Source organism: Phalacrocorax carbo, chromosome 10, assembly GCF_963921805.1.
Source record: "Phalacrocorax carbo chromosome 10, bPhaCar2.1, whole genome shotgun sequence".
NCBI lineage: Eukaryota > Metazoa > Chordata > Aves > Suliformes > Phalacrocoracidae > Phalacrocorax > Phalacrocorax carbo.
Window position 1 is genome coordinate 21,877,888 of NC_087522.1, and position 16,010 is coordinate 21,893,897.

Genomic DNA, 16,010 nt, shown 5'->3' on the forward strand with positions numbered 1-16,010 from the left:
CTGGACTAATTTCAGAGTCCTCAGAGGTCTCCAGGAGGGCAGGCAAGGCATTCATCCTAACACACAACAAGGCCCAAAGACAAAGCAAGACCACTGCGAGTTGGGGACAAGGAAAACCTCTCCCACAGATGGGGTCATCCAACAAAAACAAAAAACCAAAACCACCACCACAAAAAAAAAAAAAAAAAAAAAGAAAATGAAGTGGACTAAATCAGAAAGGCACATTTCGTAATGAGCAGTTCAGGTCATGACAATTTAACTGTTAGAAGCGATAGGAATGTGGAGATAAGTAGCAGCTATATCGTAAGCTGGATAATACAGTTTTAAGGATACCAGAGCAGAATTAAAGTTGCCTGATAATGCATTTTTTAAAATACTTCTAAACTGCTCCTAGTCTTTCTGCCTATTTTGTTCTGTCCTAGGACTTACAAACAGCTGTAAGATATATCTGGAGCCCGAGGTATACAAAATTTTTCATTTCAGACTCTGTATAAAACATTGCACGATGAGAAATACACTCACTTGGTGGAAGTAAAAAATGAGAATCACCAAATCTGTACTACTATTCATTACAACAGAAAAGCTTTTGTTTTAAAACATGAAGAGCTGCCTAAAATGGCAGTTGATTTGGTTTACATTGCATACGCTACACAAAATAAAACTGCAGAAGCCTAACCTGGAACTATCAACAGACACTCATTTTTATTTAAGGCTGAAAAGACAGTATTTTCAATACTAAACATTTGAACATTTCCAGACACAAATCCATCAGATTTACCTTTTAAGGGGAGAAAATATTGACAGGGAAAGAAGCAAGCTGCCTAAACTGACTTTTTTGAGAAGCTAGTAGGGCATTTTAAGCAGCTGTGCAACTTAGAATATTATATTAATCCCAGTGCAAGGCACCTGTGGAGAAATTACAGATGAGACAGTCAAAAGACAGAGTTACAGCTGTCCCTTTTTTTTTTTTGCAGTTTTTCCCCTAGGCCTACTGTTGCAGGCCTAGGCTGTCATAAAGGCCCTGCCATACTGACATTGTGGGGATATCTAAACACTATGGATTTAAGTGGTTTCAGTGCTAACTAACAAATCTTCCTAGGCTGAAGTAGGAGTAGGTCCCTTTTTGGCAAAATATTATAAGAAAAGACAAAGCAAATCTACAAGGCTGTGGCAAACTGCTGGACCTCATTAAAAACTACTAATGTGTAATGGGGAAGCTGTCATATTTAATAGATAATTTAAAAAGTAAAATATTTAAAGTGCTATGCAAAGCTCTGTCCTTTTACATCTTTACTTTCTTATGTATCCTAATGTAAATTAATACCAGCAAGCAGAAAGAAATTGAATATATTTGATCAGGTTGAGTTGGGGGTTTTTCTGCTTGTTTGTTTTTAAAAAAAGTAGCAGTTAGCATTTTTTTATTGTAAAGCAAACAGCATGTTTTCACTCCAATCTTTGTAGATTCCAGCTCTTAAATTTTGTTAGCATGTGGGAATGTTCCAATTAATCTGAGATCTCCCCCACCTACGGTATTTTGGCCCTTCACTACCACTACACTTTAGGTGTGTGCTTTCCCAGATTACAGGAAGAAATCTGAATTGAGGAAACAGCTGTCCTTCTGTGACACACATCACTACCTGAATGAAAGGTGAAGGAGGAGCAGGTGGGGGGGTGGGGTGGGGGGGCAACACCCAAACAATAAACCCCACACAAAAACCCCACAACAAACCACACTTTATGTACTCCCCAAGCAAAGCCAAAACAAACTTGTGATCAGAGAAAAATCTGCTCCAAAAGATTTTTGTATGTATGGAAGTTACAAACATGTTACTTTCTATTTGAGCCAAGATTCATTTTATAAGAAGATAGTTCAGAAGCTGTATCTTAGATTAGATTAACTCCATATGAAAACTAAATTAAAATGTTTTACAGGTATTTTAAATGCAGAGGTAGGGAAGAGATGAGAGGTAAAAGAAAAAGAGCTCTTTCAAAGGTCTACAGGCACTGCCTTGCAGAGATGTAGACAGCATGAATAAAACTACCCAGCCACCAGTACAGCACATTCTTATTAAGGACAAAGAGTTGCTTCCCTTCATGTCTCAGACACTGTCATCATGAGAACAGAAGCAATGATAAAAACAGTAAATTTTTCAGGTATACAGTTGAGTTGCAATTAGAAAAACATAGTGGGTAAGCATCCGGTCTCATCTTCTTATACCTTTGAATTAGGACTGTGCTCAGAAAAGAAAGGTTTAAGAGATAGTATGTGTAGGCTAACATTTGGGTCAACTCATGGTGCCAGGCAGCCTTAGAAGGCACAGACCCCGACCCCTTTGTAGATATTTGCCCAGGAGATGTAGGCTGGCACTAGTTAGGGTTTAAAAGGACAATTCACATTTTTTTCAGGAAGACCAAATCACTCCAGAACACTGGATTTCCGATACAGTCCATACAGATTTAAGTTTCTGTTGTTTTTTTTAACCATATTCTCTGTTTGATCAACGTATTTCCAAGTTTGTTTTAGAAGCAAATATTCTGAAATTATTAGGGACCCTCAACACCCTGATTTTATGGGAGTGCTATACCAGGGATGTAACTCCTTATAGTGCAAGCACAAACGAGGCATTAAACTTACTTTTCCAAAGAAGCCTTTGAAGAACTTCCTTTCCTGGAGGAACAGGGGGGGACAAGTCGAGCGCTATTACTGTAGGTAGCTAAAATGTCCCAGGGTTTCAAACCAACAAGCACACACAAGAATAGGGTTTGGAGGGAAAGGAAGGGGTTTTTAGAGTTATCCATGAGAAGGTGCGACAGGCAAATGTGAAAATAATCCCATGAAAATGCAGATCAAAGGGCACGCACACAATTCTAATAAGCTACTGCCCTGAAATTGGTGGAAAGAAGAGAACCTCAGCCCCAATTTCATGCAAAGTGGTTACTTTTTCACTCTCCCTTGTTTAGTCCCTTTTAGTTAGGTTATAAACCAAACTTGGCAGTAGACATGGTGGTTAAACAATTAAAATACTGTATGGGCTCTTGTGAAATGCAAAGTTCTAACTCCAGAATTACAGTCAAATTTGCCCTGCATTGATCACTCTTTCCCAAAGCAAATGCTTTGTAAGCTGAAGAAACATGTACGGCTGGTATAAAGCAGCGTTAAAGACTGCTTTACTTTATTATGTTTATTTGTTGCTTTGGTTTACGTGCTACTCAGATGTCACGTCTTATGCAGTCTTCTCTGAACAGTGAAAAATTTCATCTTCCCTTGCGGTACATCTAAAACACAAATGAGATCCCTTCCTCTTTCACTCTCTCTAAAGCCTTTGAAGGCTTTCTACAATATTTATATAAATAATAGATATTAATTCTACAACTCTGAAACGATAAGCTAAACAAGACCCCTTTAAAGTCAGCTCAGACAGAGACAGTTAAGCAAGTGCAAAGATACCAAGAGCTGAACTACAACTTCCTAAATTTCTTCAGCCTGGAAGCAATTATACCAATTGCCCAATTCACATTAAGAAAAAGGCAGTACACAATTCTAAGCATATTTGTATGCAGTTTAGTTTACTGGCTTTATTTTGTTACCAGACTGTGAAAATAAAACCGCAAGATCTGCACCAGTCTCCTGAGAGAACACTTCATCAGGCCTGGTGCTCTGCGAGCACAGCCACACACGGCTCCACATTTGAGGGGAGCTGACATGAAGCATATCGCTGTTCCTGCTACCTTTCCAAATTGTTTCGCTTGTAAGAAAACTGTGGTATAGCAGTAACAAGGAAGAGGCGGAGAATTGCAGATGAGACAGAGTGTGTCCTTGTGACAGCTCCCAAAGTAACACTCTGCAATTCCAACCTGTTGATTACTGATAACAATATGAAAAATATTATCACAAACATCCTGATGCAGTGGCTTGAGAATTGATTGATAAACAAGGTTATACTTAAAACTAAGTTATGGTTCTGACACAGCCCAACAAAAGCCAGGAAACACAAAGTGAAGAAGGGAGTGTCAGCCTCAACTTCGCATTTCCTGACTTCTGTTGCTGTGTGCCTCTGCCCAATGTCCTTCCACAGAGCTTTTTAGTGAGTATCTGTAACATATTTATGTCAGCTCAGACACTGCATAAAGAACATCTCTAAGTTCAGCCAGCTGAAAAGCTTAACAATTTTTAGAGTAAGGAATAGTTATGTATTTGGACAGAATATACTGAACACTAGGAGGGAAGCTAATGGATTAATCACAGCGTTCTGTAGATAATGAGAAGGGGTTGGATGCTGCTGCCAAGTTGAGCAATGACTATTGCTTTACACTGAATAACAGCTTTTTAAAGATAGCAAAAGCTAAAGAGATTCACCAGAAGCTACCTCATTTTTAGGTGATGGTTAATTTTGCTCTCAGCAAAATGCTTGTTAAACAAGATTATTTTTTTTAATAAACTAGAAGAGGTTAATGGAAAAGGCATCATGCAAAATGAGTTTTAAACAACACTAAGTTAATGTAGTTTAGAGATAACTAATGCATGTTTTAAAATATTAAATTATGTCTCTTTACCTGCTAAAACAAGAACATATATTAAAACAAATGCATCATTTAAAACAAAAAGTGGCAAGTTAGAAACCAATACTACACGCTAAAGCTGATTTACAATCAAAACACGACATGAGCGAATATACTTTTGTCTTTATAGGATGTGCCCGTGCCCGAGCCAAATACACTTACAGGGCCCTTACAAAGTTATCTTCCAGTTTGCACTAAACATTTTAAGTTCAGTGAAATGGTTCTGAAGAAACCATTTAGTGCTTAGTGTCCAAATACAAGCATCTTACCAGATATGAAATGTATACACAGTTAGTAATATATCCCTGTGTAGGGAAAAACACAAGCTACATTGGGAATATCCTACGAAGGGAAAAACACAAGCTCCATTGGTAATATAAACCCATGTTAATAAAAGACTGATAGCTGGATACATGGGATTCTGATCCATTAATGAGACTCTGGTGCCACTTCATCTGAGAGAAAATAGGGACACAACTCAAGTTTGCCTTCATTCATTCTAAACAATATTATAACCTGCACAATATTGTATTGTTGGTGTGCAATTTCAGAGCTATAAAACTAACAACATAATACAGTATGGATGAGGAGGGATTGTCTAACTAAAAGTAGCGACTTTTACTCAGTTGTCAATTAAACAGTGCCTAAATAAAATGCTTGCCATCATTTCGTTTCAGGTTCTGCAAGATGCAGTGCTCAAAAACAATTATGCCACATTAAACGAGCAGGTAATAAAAAAACCTGAAAGGTTATTTTCCACAATAAAGAGACAGAAAGATTCATTTGCATCTTTTCTTTCAAAAAGCAAAGCAGATACCAACCTATTTGTAAAACTAAGATTAAGACTGTTCTATATTCTTGAAAAATCCCATAAAATATTTTAAAATCCATTAGTCAACCCTAAAAAAAGAGACTTCAGTTCCCCAAATGAATTGCCAACTGTTGGAGAACAAGAATTAAGAGAAAATATATATCTATTAAAATAAAGACAAACAGAACTTAATTTTTAGAAGCTACAAAATACAAGTATTCAACAATTCTAAGAGAACAGAACTATTATTTATTGACTAGATTTATAAAACTTATGTACTACCTGCAAAGAACATGGTAAAGATTAAAACAGGCCACATACATTTTGATGTAGTTTAACCATATGAAAAGTGAAGTCCAGTTTCCCTTAAATTAGTCTTTCAGTTTGAGCACTGCATCTCAAACTTGTAGTTCTTTCAAGACCAAGAGAAAGCCCATCAGAATAACCAAGTACTGTGAAAGCAAGAGACTAGCAAAAGAACAAACGGTTTTCTTATATTCCTTGCATGATGAAACATCATCCAGTGGTTTGGCTTTTGCTAATTAGAAGACCATATTGTACAGAAAAGAGCTTTCAGGAATAGTAGGGTCCTAAAGAAATGCCCCCAGTTTAAAACCTACATGCTTTGTAGGGGAGGTGAGCAGAGGTTGAATTCCAGTGAGCAGCTCCAAATGAACCTCGGATCTGATAAGAGTCTAGCAACTAAAGCCACAAAGTAGTTTCAGTGATCTGAATCTTCCTCTTGGGACCCAATAAGAATTTCACCTCTACTTATCAACTTTCAACACTGACAAAGGAGACAATGCAAACTGCAATTGTAAGAGACATGAACTTGTCTCATATATATACACACACATATATATACACACACTTCAAACAGCAGAAGAAATTAAATATATCTGAAGAAGAATGTTGAATTTATGAGAATGGGTAAGTTCATGCCATTCACAATTTGGAATAATGACATAGGACAGAACTGGGAGATGAAATGATTTCTTTCCAGAGAATGCACTGTGAAAGTTAGATATCCAAGTCTGACATCTGAATCAATAATTCAGGTCATCAAGATTCACAATCCTGGAATTATCCAGATTCCAGAAGAAACTGAACTATGCTTTTACTGTGTCTCATTATTTATAAGCTTAGCTACACTTAACTGGCTTGTGGGCTTAAAGTTTATTAAAAAAAAAAAAAGAAAACCTAGAGAACAAATACTTCACAGCATAGCTCCTCCCCAGAGAAGAGAATGAGAGAAGTTGCATAAAGTAGATACTGCAAGGTTATTTGGTGTGCTAATAGAAAGTATTCTGATAGAACAAAAACCAGAATGAAACAAAAACAGATGCAATTCATTATGTGGTCAGTACTTGCACTTCTAGCTATGTAAACTAAATCCATAGAATGAAAGAAACATTTATATTTTGTGTGGCCTTTTTAATACAAAAACAATCAATCACCAGTCACTGTTGGACTGAACAGGAACAGATGGGATGTGGCTTTAACAGGTTGCTATACATTAGCTGAGAGAGAAAAGAATGAAAAGACTTGATTTTAATCAAAGCACTAAACTAATTCAGAAACTTTACAGCACAACAGAAGGAAGCAAAGGTAACCTATAATCCTCTGTTGTGTACTAGGAAGAAGGAAAGAACAGGTTTAGTTGGAAGCCATTTGAGCTCTCACATTTGGTGAGGGAAAAAAGCAATGTCCAGTAGCAGATATCTTAAGTTAGCAAAAGTGCATTAGAAGTGTTCGATGTACTTTCAGAAATTTTACTGAGCTACAAGGACACAAGAGTTTCTTCCACTGAGGCATCACTGAAGATACATATAGCTAAGACACATAAGAGAAGTGATGAAAATAATCACAGTTCTCTATCTCCCCATTCAGATTTTAAATTTTAATATTCTTTCTCCTGTTCTCTTCAATGCCATTTTAGCCTTAGTTCCTTGATAGACCGATCACTGTCTTTCTGGAGTTTCCTATTTCTGCAGGATTTTTTTATATTAGTACTGCAGGAGAGAGATGAGAAGACCTCTTCAACTGAGCCACAGAAATACAAAGAGCTTTGAACGAGTGCCATTTACAGGAGCAAACGTTCACAGAAGCCAAACTAAGAGCAGCCCACTTCATGACATACCAGAAACAGGCAGCCTTCAGGCCACTTTAAGCAGATGCAAGCCAGATAATTTCATGCGCGACTACAATGTTGCAGTGCATTAGAAAAAAGCAGCCTAAATCAAGTAATATTTTGTATAATAACAGTGAATTAAGTCACTATTAAAGTGGCAGGCAAGAGAGGGAGAAAGAAAGGGAGAAGAAAAGAGAAAGGGAGAAAGAACTGTTAAAAAACAATGGTTGAAGTCCTATGTGGGTACCAACTTAGTCTCAAAGGTCACAGAGGACTTTTACACATTTGTTTTGCAAATAATTTCTGCAAGTAGAAAGAAAAGTTATCACTCTCTCCCTCTCATCATCAGATTAGCCCGCCCCCCTAACCGCAGCAGTGCTCTCAAACCAGCCAACTATTCTAGCATGGGTCAAAAGTTCAGTCTTTAGCTGGGGCACTGCTGCCGAATGGACCTTTTCCAGTAATGCTCACAGCCCCAAAGCCAACTTTTTAATGAAACAAATATACATACAGATTTCAGTCTCTTCACAGCATCTTCACAGATATGCATTCCTCTGGATTCATCCACTTCGACGTGTCCCAAGTACTGCAGGAAAGAGAGTAGGGGGAGAAAAGCTTAATAGTTACTCCTTAAACTCCCTGGATTTAAAAATCCAATCTCTGAATTCATCTCAGTACAGCTGAGATGACAGACATTAACAGCACTTTGTCAGCCTTCTTTTGAGACCTGTATCTGGAGGTTTGACTTTGTATTTTTATGGGGCACCAGCGCCAGTAGAAAAAGCATAATACATCTAGAAATTTTGACGGAAAGACAGACTTTCCTTACTCAGGGGAGAAAAGGAAAATGAAGAGTAGAACTGTGTTTTCCTGCTTATTCAGCATGAGCTTTAGTAATTTTTTTCTACTAGCATAGCATTAGAACCTTAAGTCAATACAGAGATGACTGAATAAATTATTTTTGAATAATGGTAAATAAGTTTAGTTTCAAAAACTGAATCATACAACATAGTAAGATAACCAAATATATTTGAATATTCACGTCCAAATGAAATTTCAATTTCCAACAAGAAATGTCAATGTTGCAAACAGAAAACATCCCTTTTTTTCTTCCCCCCCTTCCCCCCTTCAAAATTGTAAACTAAAATTGTTTATCTTCATTACAACACCAAGCTCTTCTGTGGACACAAACATTCATCATTCTCACAAGAAGTTTTTTAAAATATCAGTTTTCTGTATATTCATCTTATCAAGCACTACCTAAAAAAAAATAGACAGAAAACAACAGTGAATAGAAACTGCAAGCTTCAACGCCTTTAAATTAATAACCCAGAACAATATTAGCCTATAGGGAAAGCTATTTCAAGAAATACATCGGAGTGTAAGTGCTCAGGGTACTATATAGCTTCATTTTACAATCAGGGGAGCAAGAGGGAAGCCCTAAGTTTTCCAATTTCTCCCCTACATTTTCCAAATGTAGTTCTTTGATAGAGGAAGGAAATGTTCTCTCAGAAGCATTTATATCCTTATTCAAAGTACTTAACTCTTGAAAAAAACCACAGAAAGTCTTAAATAAAAGCTTCCCTAAATTTTGTAGTAAGAAGTACAGGTCAAAGAAGCTTACCCCAGTATACATGGCATTGTTAGAACTGTATGTAATTAAGCATTTATATTCTAGGCTAGCTAGAGAGTAAAGAAATGGTTTTAAAATATCAGAATCAATATTTGTGTCACTTAATGCAGCGGTAAACCTAGGTTTAATAATCTATTGAGAAGTCCCACTCCATCATAGAATATTCTGTCATGAGTTATCTGAAATCTTCCAGTTTTTGTTTCATTAATTAGGATACCAGACTTAAAGATGGACAAAGAAAAAGACTTCACTCTTTAGCACCACACTGAAGCACTCTATCAGAATAACAGAATAGATCCAACTAAATGGACAAACTCAGACTGTTTTAAAGATTTAATGGAAATTTGAAAGGTAAGGGTTTTTTTTTTCCACGCAAGGCAAGATGTTCCAGAAAGGGAGACTCTACATATCATCCTACATATCACTAAACTGGTGGCATATTTAAAAGATCTTAAGTGACAGAGGGCTTTAACATTAAATCTCACTATGTGGCATTTTTAAAACAGAGTAAATCTGGGTGGAACAATTCTGCAAGAATTTATTTAAACCAGTTCTCACAGCTGCAGAACAGCTTGAAAAATAAAAGTGCATAGAAACTATAAGGTAAATAAAAGAGATCTGACACTTTAGAGCTTTTCAAAATGAGCTCTGTGAGGCTGAAGCCTTATAATTGAACGCCAGAGCTGCCAAAACAGCAACTGCATTCCCTCAGCTGAGCTTGCTGAACATTTATGCAAGATCTTAATTTCTCCAGAACACATACTAACTAGAAAATGTTATTCCTAAATACACACAAATAGTAACAACTAAAGATGCACTTACTATGTGTCTGGAATTACATATTTATATCAACAGCTATCATAGATGGATCTTCGATTCTCCCATGACTCCTCTGGAAGTTCCAGAGATGCAGAAATTCCATGGTTGTGAATATTTGTCATGGGAAAGTCTGGGGTTTAGTAACTTAAGAAAGTTTGTCAACTTCCCTTTAAAAAGGGAGGCATATAGACAGGAACAGAGCTGAGGTTTACAGACAATGGAAAGAAAAAGATATATGCATAGAATGAGCCATCTAGTTTACATGACCATTAAGTAAAGAATCATACAAACAGAGGACAACTTTCGGATTTCCTGAGCTATCTGCACATCTCATTTACCCCAGTGCAGGCAAAATGTTTCCAACTGAAGATCCAAACCATTCAGTCCCTGTACTTGGCAACCTGCCTCTTGCTTGGAAAAGGGAGAAACAGAACAGGGTAAATATTGCCTCATGTCACACTCCAAATCAGACAACCATTTTCCCCTGTGTTGCCAAACCTCTATTCAAGTTCCATGCTACAACTCCCAGCAATCAGTCATGCCGCTGCTGCTAGAAACAGCAAGTTTAGCTGCAGTTTTCAATACTACTTCCACTCCAGTGAATGGGGACATTATTGCACATATCAAGTACATCTACCCACACCAAAAGGGTACAATCCACAGAACTCATTGAGCATCAATCAATTCTGAATTATAAAAGAAATTACACTGCCACACAATACTTCTTTATGATATAGAGGACAAAAGGTGCTTTGTTTGCACTTACACTTTACACTAAGTCCTTCATCAAAAAACCTTGTTCTTCCCATTGCACCATTTTTGCAGAAGCCAGAAGCTCATCACTATCAGTACCAGTGGCCTTGTACATTTTACAGGCAATTTCAAAATTCTTCCTGGTTTTTTTTTTTTTTTTTCTGGGGTGGGATGTTAGTGTGTTAATTCCTTATAGATATCAATATATTTTTAAGTTTCTGTCTTGCAAAAATAACTTTCAACTGCATAATCAGAACGCTGTGGTCCTCTTCATTTTTTGCCAAGTCTCCCTTAAGCAGCGGGTCCCCTTCCAAGTCTTCAGGCTTATTTCTAAAAACATTTCCCACCCCATCAGGCTGAAATTAGATATACATGGCTCCTGTATTTAACCAGTGCTACAATAGTTATCTGACTTTTAATGGGTAGTAATCAAAGACGGAAATATTTCTTCAAGAACCTTGGCAAACAGCTCTTTCTTTTCTAGTACCCTTACATTTTAATCAGAAGTGTTAAATTGTAATTACATCACCACCTAACCTTAAATTTGAAATATTAGCTCAACTTCTTAGTGCAACAGTGTTTTATGAAATACATTTCAAAATTTAATAGTGAAACAAAATACAGCTGCTAGTTAGATTAAGACATATTCTGCTCCTCAATAGCCTGAAATGGAGGTTAAACACCAGAATTCAGGACTTCACAAAAATAAACGCTCACAAGACCCTGTTGTCCCGCCACAGGAAAAAGACTGCATGGAAAGCACTTTAAAAAGCAGATACATGAATCCCACACTTTATACACAACCTTTCAGGATCTCTGAAAGGAATTTCTCTTTCAAACTAAAGGAAAAGAAACATACTGTGAAGTGCCTGGGCAGCCACTTGCCCTACACAAGTACAATCTCATGCAAATCCATCATGGTACATTACCACAAACACACTCAAGGACTGGGACACATAATCACTGGGTGTGCAAAATCAGTGTGAGCTGCAGAATCCATACAATGGTGGCTGATGACTTTGCAGAACGGTACGGAAGATACACCAGATGTATTTGCAAAGAGCACACCTTGCCACAAGGATCACTGCTACTAGCATTCCTAGAGGAAGGGAGTGCTTTTCCATCATGAAAGTGCACATAGTAGGAATGCAGTATTAATATTGAATGCATTCCTACTTAATTTCCATAGCAACCAATGAATGACTGTCATGACATTAGCCGTTCTCAGCCATAAGATGTTCTGTAAGAGATTTAATCATTATAGCAGAAATTAACCACCAATGCTTTTACAGAAAGCTAAAATCCTTGTGGGCAGACTCCACATACAAAGTACCATAAAATAGAAGTTCTAATCCAAACAAAACACTTTTAGGGGCTGTTGGAGAGTCCCTTTACACAAATATTTTCAAATAGAAGTATTGCTTATATTAACATTTTCAGAAAAAAGAAGAGATGGTGGTATAGCAAGGAATTAAAAAAAAAGTAATTAAATAGAACCCCTTTCCCTCTTTGCCTCTGGGCTTTATGCTCTCTTTCACAGATGGTGGTGTTTGGTATCAATCTCAAGTCAAACAAAAAGCAATCAACACAAGAACAAGTTAACCTGGCACATAGCAAAACTCCCTCAGGACCTGAAGAGGGCTTGAGAAACTTTATTCTTTTTCAACATTTTAAACGTTTTCCATCTACATCTAAGAAGGAACAACTTAAGTTACAATATCAAGTGTTTTCGGTGAAGCTGTCCCTGTTGCCTTCCCCCAAATACACACTATTGAAATTGCTCCTAAGAAAACATCAAGGGCTGATGTATCAGGTCGGATGATAGGTTGTTTCTGACCAGCAGTGTTTCTATGTATCCTAGTACAAGAAATACTGCCCTGATCTTCTTTCTTTGTTTTCATTTCTTTCACAAACACTTGGCTGACTCAGTTTTCAAAATTTCAAAGTTCAACAATAATAGCTGGCAAAAAGAAAGATCTTTCACCAAAACTCCTTCCACCTGGACAACTCACTCGAGCCAGCTTTCTTTGTTCAAGCCTGGTAATATGCTATTACAGTCTCCTTTCCAAACAGACACAGCTACACAGATCACTGAAGTTCCCTCTACATCAGCAGATGTTCACATGTGTGGTTTTATTTGCAATAACAGATTAGGTTCTTCAGATTACATTTGAAAATAGACGGACACAGGAAATGAGCTTACTGTAAGTCTTGGCCAAGGTGTCCCATGCCAGGGAACAAGCTGCCATAAAGAAAAGCACACCACCATTTCCTTGGTATTTTTCCTAGAGGCAGTGACATTCCTCTTTTTCATCTGTGTAAGTACCATTCTCTCTACAACTGGGGTATCATTTGTAACTGTAAGATTGACTGCTTGGCATCTGCCTGTGTAGATATGCTTCTGCAATTGGCATTGCTCAAGAATTACAGCCTGAGCTCCACAGTTTCACAGTGAGATGCTGTCTTGCAGCTAGACATAAGCTTAAATCCAGAATGTCTGGATACAACTTTTAAAGCTGGGCTACTTTTCCACTGACTTCTGTAAGACTTACATCCCAATATTTTCTCTCCTCTCTCACACCAATGCTCCTGCCTTTTTAATCTATTGGCTCGAAACAAGATGTTTGCTTAGACAGAGCTGTAGAAGCACAGACAATAGGAACTCCATGATTAAACATTAAAAAACAAATAACTCTGCTTCATGAAAGCTACAGGTTAGTTATGCTGCTACACGTGACCAACTTCCTCCACTTCCGTAAGTCACTAGAAGTGAAAATGTCTCATCAACCTGTTAAACACCCCAAAACAGGAGCTGTAACAGCATATGACTGCTAAATGTCTCTGAATAGCATGGGTCAAAACAATCTAACTCTAAAAACAAAGCAGTATCTATACCAGTAGTCCTCCATATCCCTTCACATCACAGCCACCTAAGAGGCATACTGTGCATTTCACTTATTGTTTCTCATATCATATTTATCAGTGTGAACTGAAACAACACTGAGGGAAGAAGAAACATTTCCAGTTAGGACAATTGAAGGTGAAGTAGCAAAGCTCCATACAGGTTACACAAATGCTATATTCTTCATATTCCCACAAATCCCTAAAACAAGGCAGAGAAGGAACTCATGGAGGTCATGTAGGACAGCACTTGCCTCAAGGCAGTATCTACCTTCCACGTCTACATCAGAGAGATCAGCCTGGAAGTATTATGACATTTCTGTAACTGGGGATCAACGGGGTAGACCTTCTCCTCTGGAGCTTACACCCTTGCTGTTAGATAGGGAGGTTGTTTTGCTGAGGAGTTGTGTTAATGCCTATCCTAAATTTCCCTTGATTAGGCTTAAATCTACTATTTCTCCTAGCCCCTTTACAGCTTCACATATGTACTGTTAGACTTAGGCTTTGATTGTTCACTCTGGTGTGCAATTCCTACTTTTCCAGGAGTTCAGTGTTAGTAAATAAAATTAAAATTTACTTTAAAAAAAGAAGAAGAAAATAAAGTGTTGATAGCACAGAGTTTTACAATACACACTGCACAGGTGCACACTGTACCGTTTCTTAAAGTCCTGCAAAAAATTCAGTTTTCATTTATGACAGTGGAAATCCCCTAGTTTTATAAAACAAAACCACCCAGAATTAAAAAGTATAATCCAATGAAAACTTTTTGATTCCCAACACCCAAATTAATTTAAAAGAAATATTTCTGCAAGGACATCCAAACCATTTTTATGGCTCTAAACATTAATAGTCATATCTTTAAAACAATCTGAAGTTTACTAAGCAATTTAAGATTTGACCTTGGCCAAAGACAGGAGTTTTAAAATCAAGCAAGAAGCTTTGTTTAAAACTTCTTGTTTGCAATTCTACTGAAACAAAACTAAGGGTTGGACACAATGAAGAGTTTAAAGAATAGGGATTGCACTACATTCCTTTTAATTGTGACAAAAATTCATAGGAGGCAAGTCTCACACTTTCTGTTATAATCACCATTCTTTTAAAATTAACTGTCTTCAAGCTTTTTTCCTGTGATCTTAAATGTTGCAGGATTTTAAAAGTGTACCCTTGCTTGCTGCTGGGTTAGCATTCCGTAGGAATGGTTATTGATCATTGCTAACATCAGTTCATGCCTTTAGAGGTAGGGATTTGTAGTGTTTAATGTATAAGGCTGCGCAACATTTCAGAAATCAGCAGATTTGTCACATTAACTTCTTAAAAATACTTAACATAGTTTCCAAAGACTATTCAAGCATCTTAAGCTTTCACAGTCAAAAAATATCACATGCCTAACTTAAAGGCACTTCAGCATCAACATGCTGATAAACTCTTTCACAGCTACTATTATTTCAAACTAGAAGTGCATTTAAGACGTAAAATACAAGCCACAGATACCTGTGCTGAGTACTAGTCTTTCTGATCTAGAGGAACGTGATGCCACACAAGCTGTATTTATAAACTGATTAAAAATAAGAAGTTTTTAATATGAGATTTATAAATTTGACATTAATCCATGAAGTTCAATATGTAAGTTCCAAAACTAAAGACAACAACTGGCAGATACTAGTGGTGTGAGAGCACACAAAGTGGAAGAAACAGCCTATTTCCTTCTAGTAGTGGTTTCAGCAGGGCCTCACATGAGAAATGATGCTCACATGTCCCACTGAGGATGCTCTACAGGGCTCAGCACAAGTTGTTGCCTTTTCTTCTGTCTCTGCTTCAATACAGAGCCATACAGCGTCCTCCAAACATCTCCCACCAAAGTAAGGGCTAGACATTTAGAGGGTATTTACTCTGAAAAGTCAGTTCTTTTATGTGTGAATGTACAACTGTATTCATACAATTTTTATTTGTCAACACTAAGATGAATCAAGATTCAGTGGAATGGCTAACTCATAAGATACCAGGCACTCAGCAGCAGATCTTGGACTTCAAATTCAAAAATACAAATATGATTTGTTACTTTTCCATGTGGGCTTTTTTCACCAATATCTTTAGTCTTCCCATTGGAATAAATGGAATAAAATATGCAAGTAAACTTGCAGGCTACAGGCAACAGTAGCCTAAGACGCATTAAGGTCAAAAGAGGCTGACAACCAAAAACATGAAAGTGACAGGATAAAGCTAATTAAATTCATCCAAGATATATGTGACTGTTGCATCTTCTAGAACCACAGACAGGAATCAGCTATTAATATTCTTTTTAACACATCCGGTTGGTTAGAACCACCAAGAACTTGCACATGGTTGGTTTGTTTGTTTAGTTCTGTTAAGTAGAGGGAAATGACCTAATTTGTCTGATATAA

At 37.2% G+C, this 16,010-nt stretch overlaps 1 protein-coding gene across 8 annotated transcripts in view; it reads right to left on the bottom strand.

The window, feature by feature from the left end:
• Positions 1-16,010, bottom strand: part of NUMB (NUMB endocytic adaptor protein) — a 99,264-nt gene that overhangs the window by 16,191 nt on the left and 67,063 nt on the right. For 5 of the 8 annotated variants that reach the window (XM_064462406.1, XM_064462402.1, XM_064462405.1 and 2 more), the window contains one exon: positions 8,014-8,088. In XM_064462406.1, the coding sequence (XP_064318476.1) occupies positions 8,014-8,088 (75 nt within the window). Of the gene's footprint in view, positions 1-2,635; positions 2,669-8,013; positions 8,089-16,010 lie in introns of all 8 variants that reach the window. The other 3 variants (XM_064462403.1, XM_064462399.1, XM_064462404.1) reach the window with 1 other exon arrangement.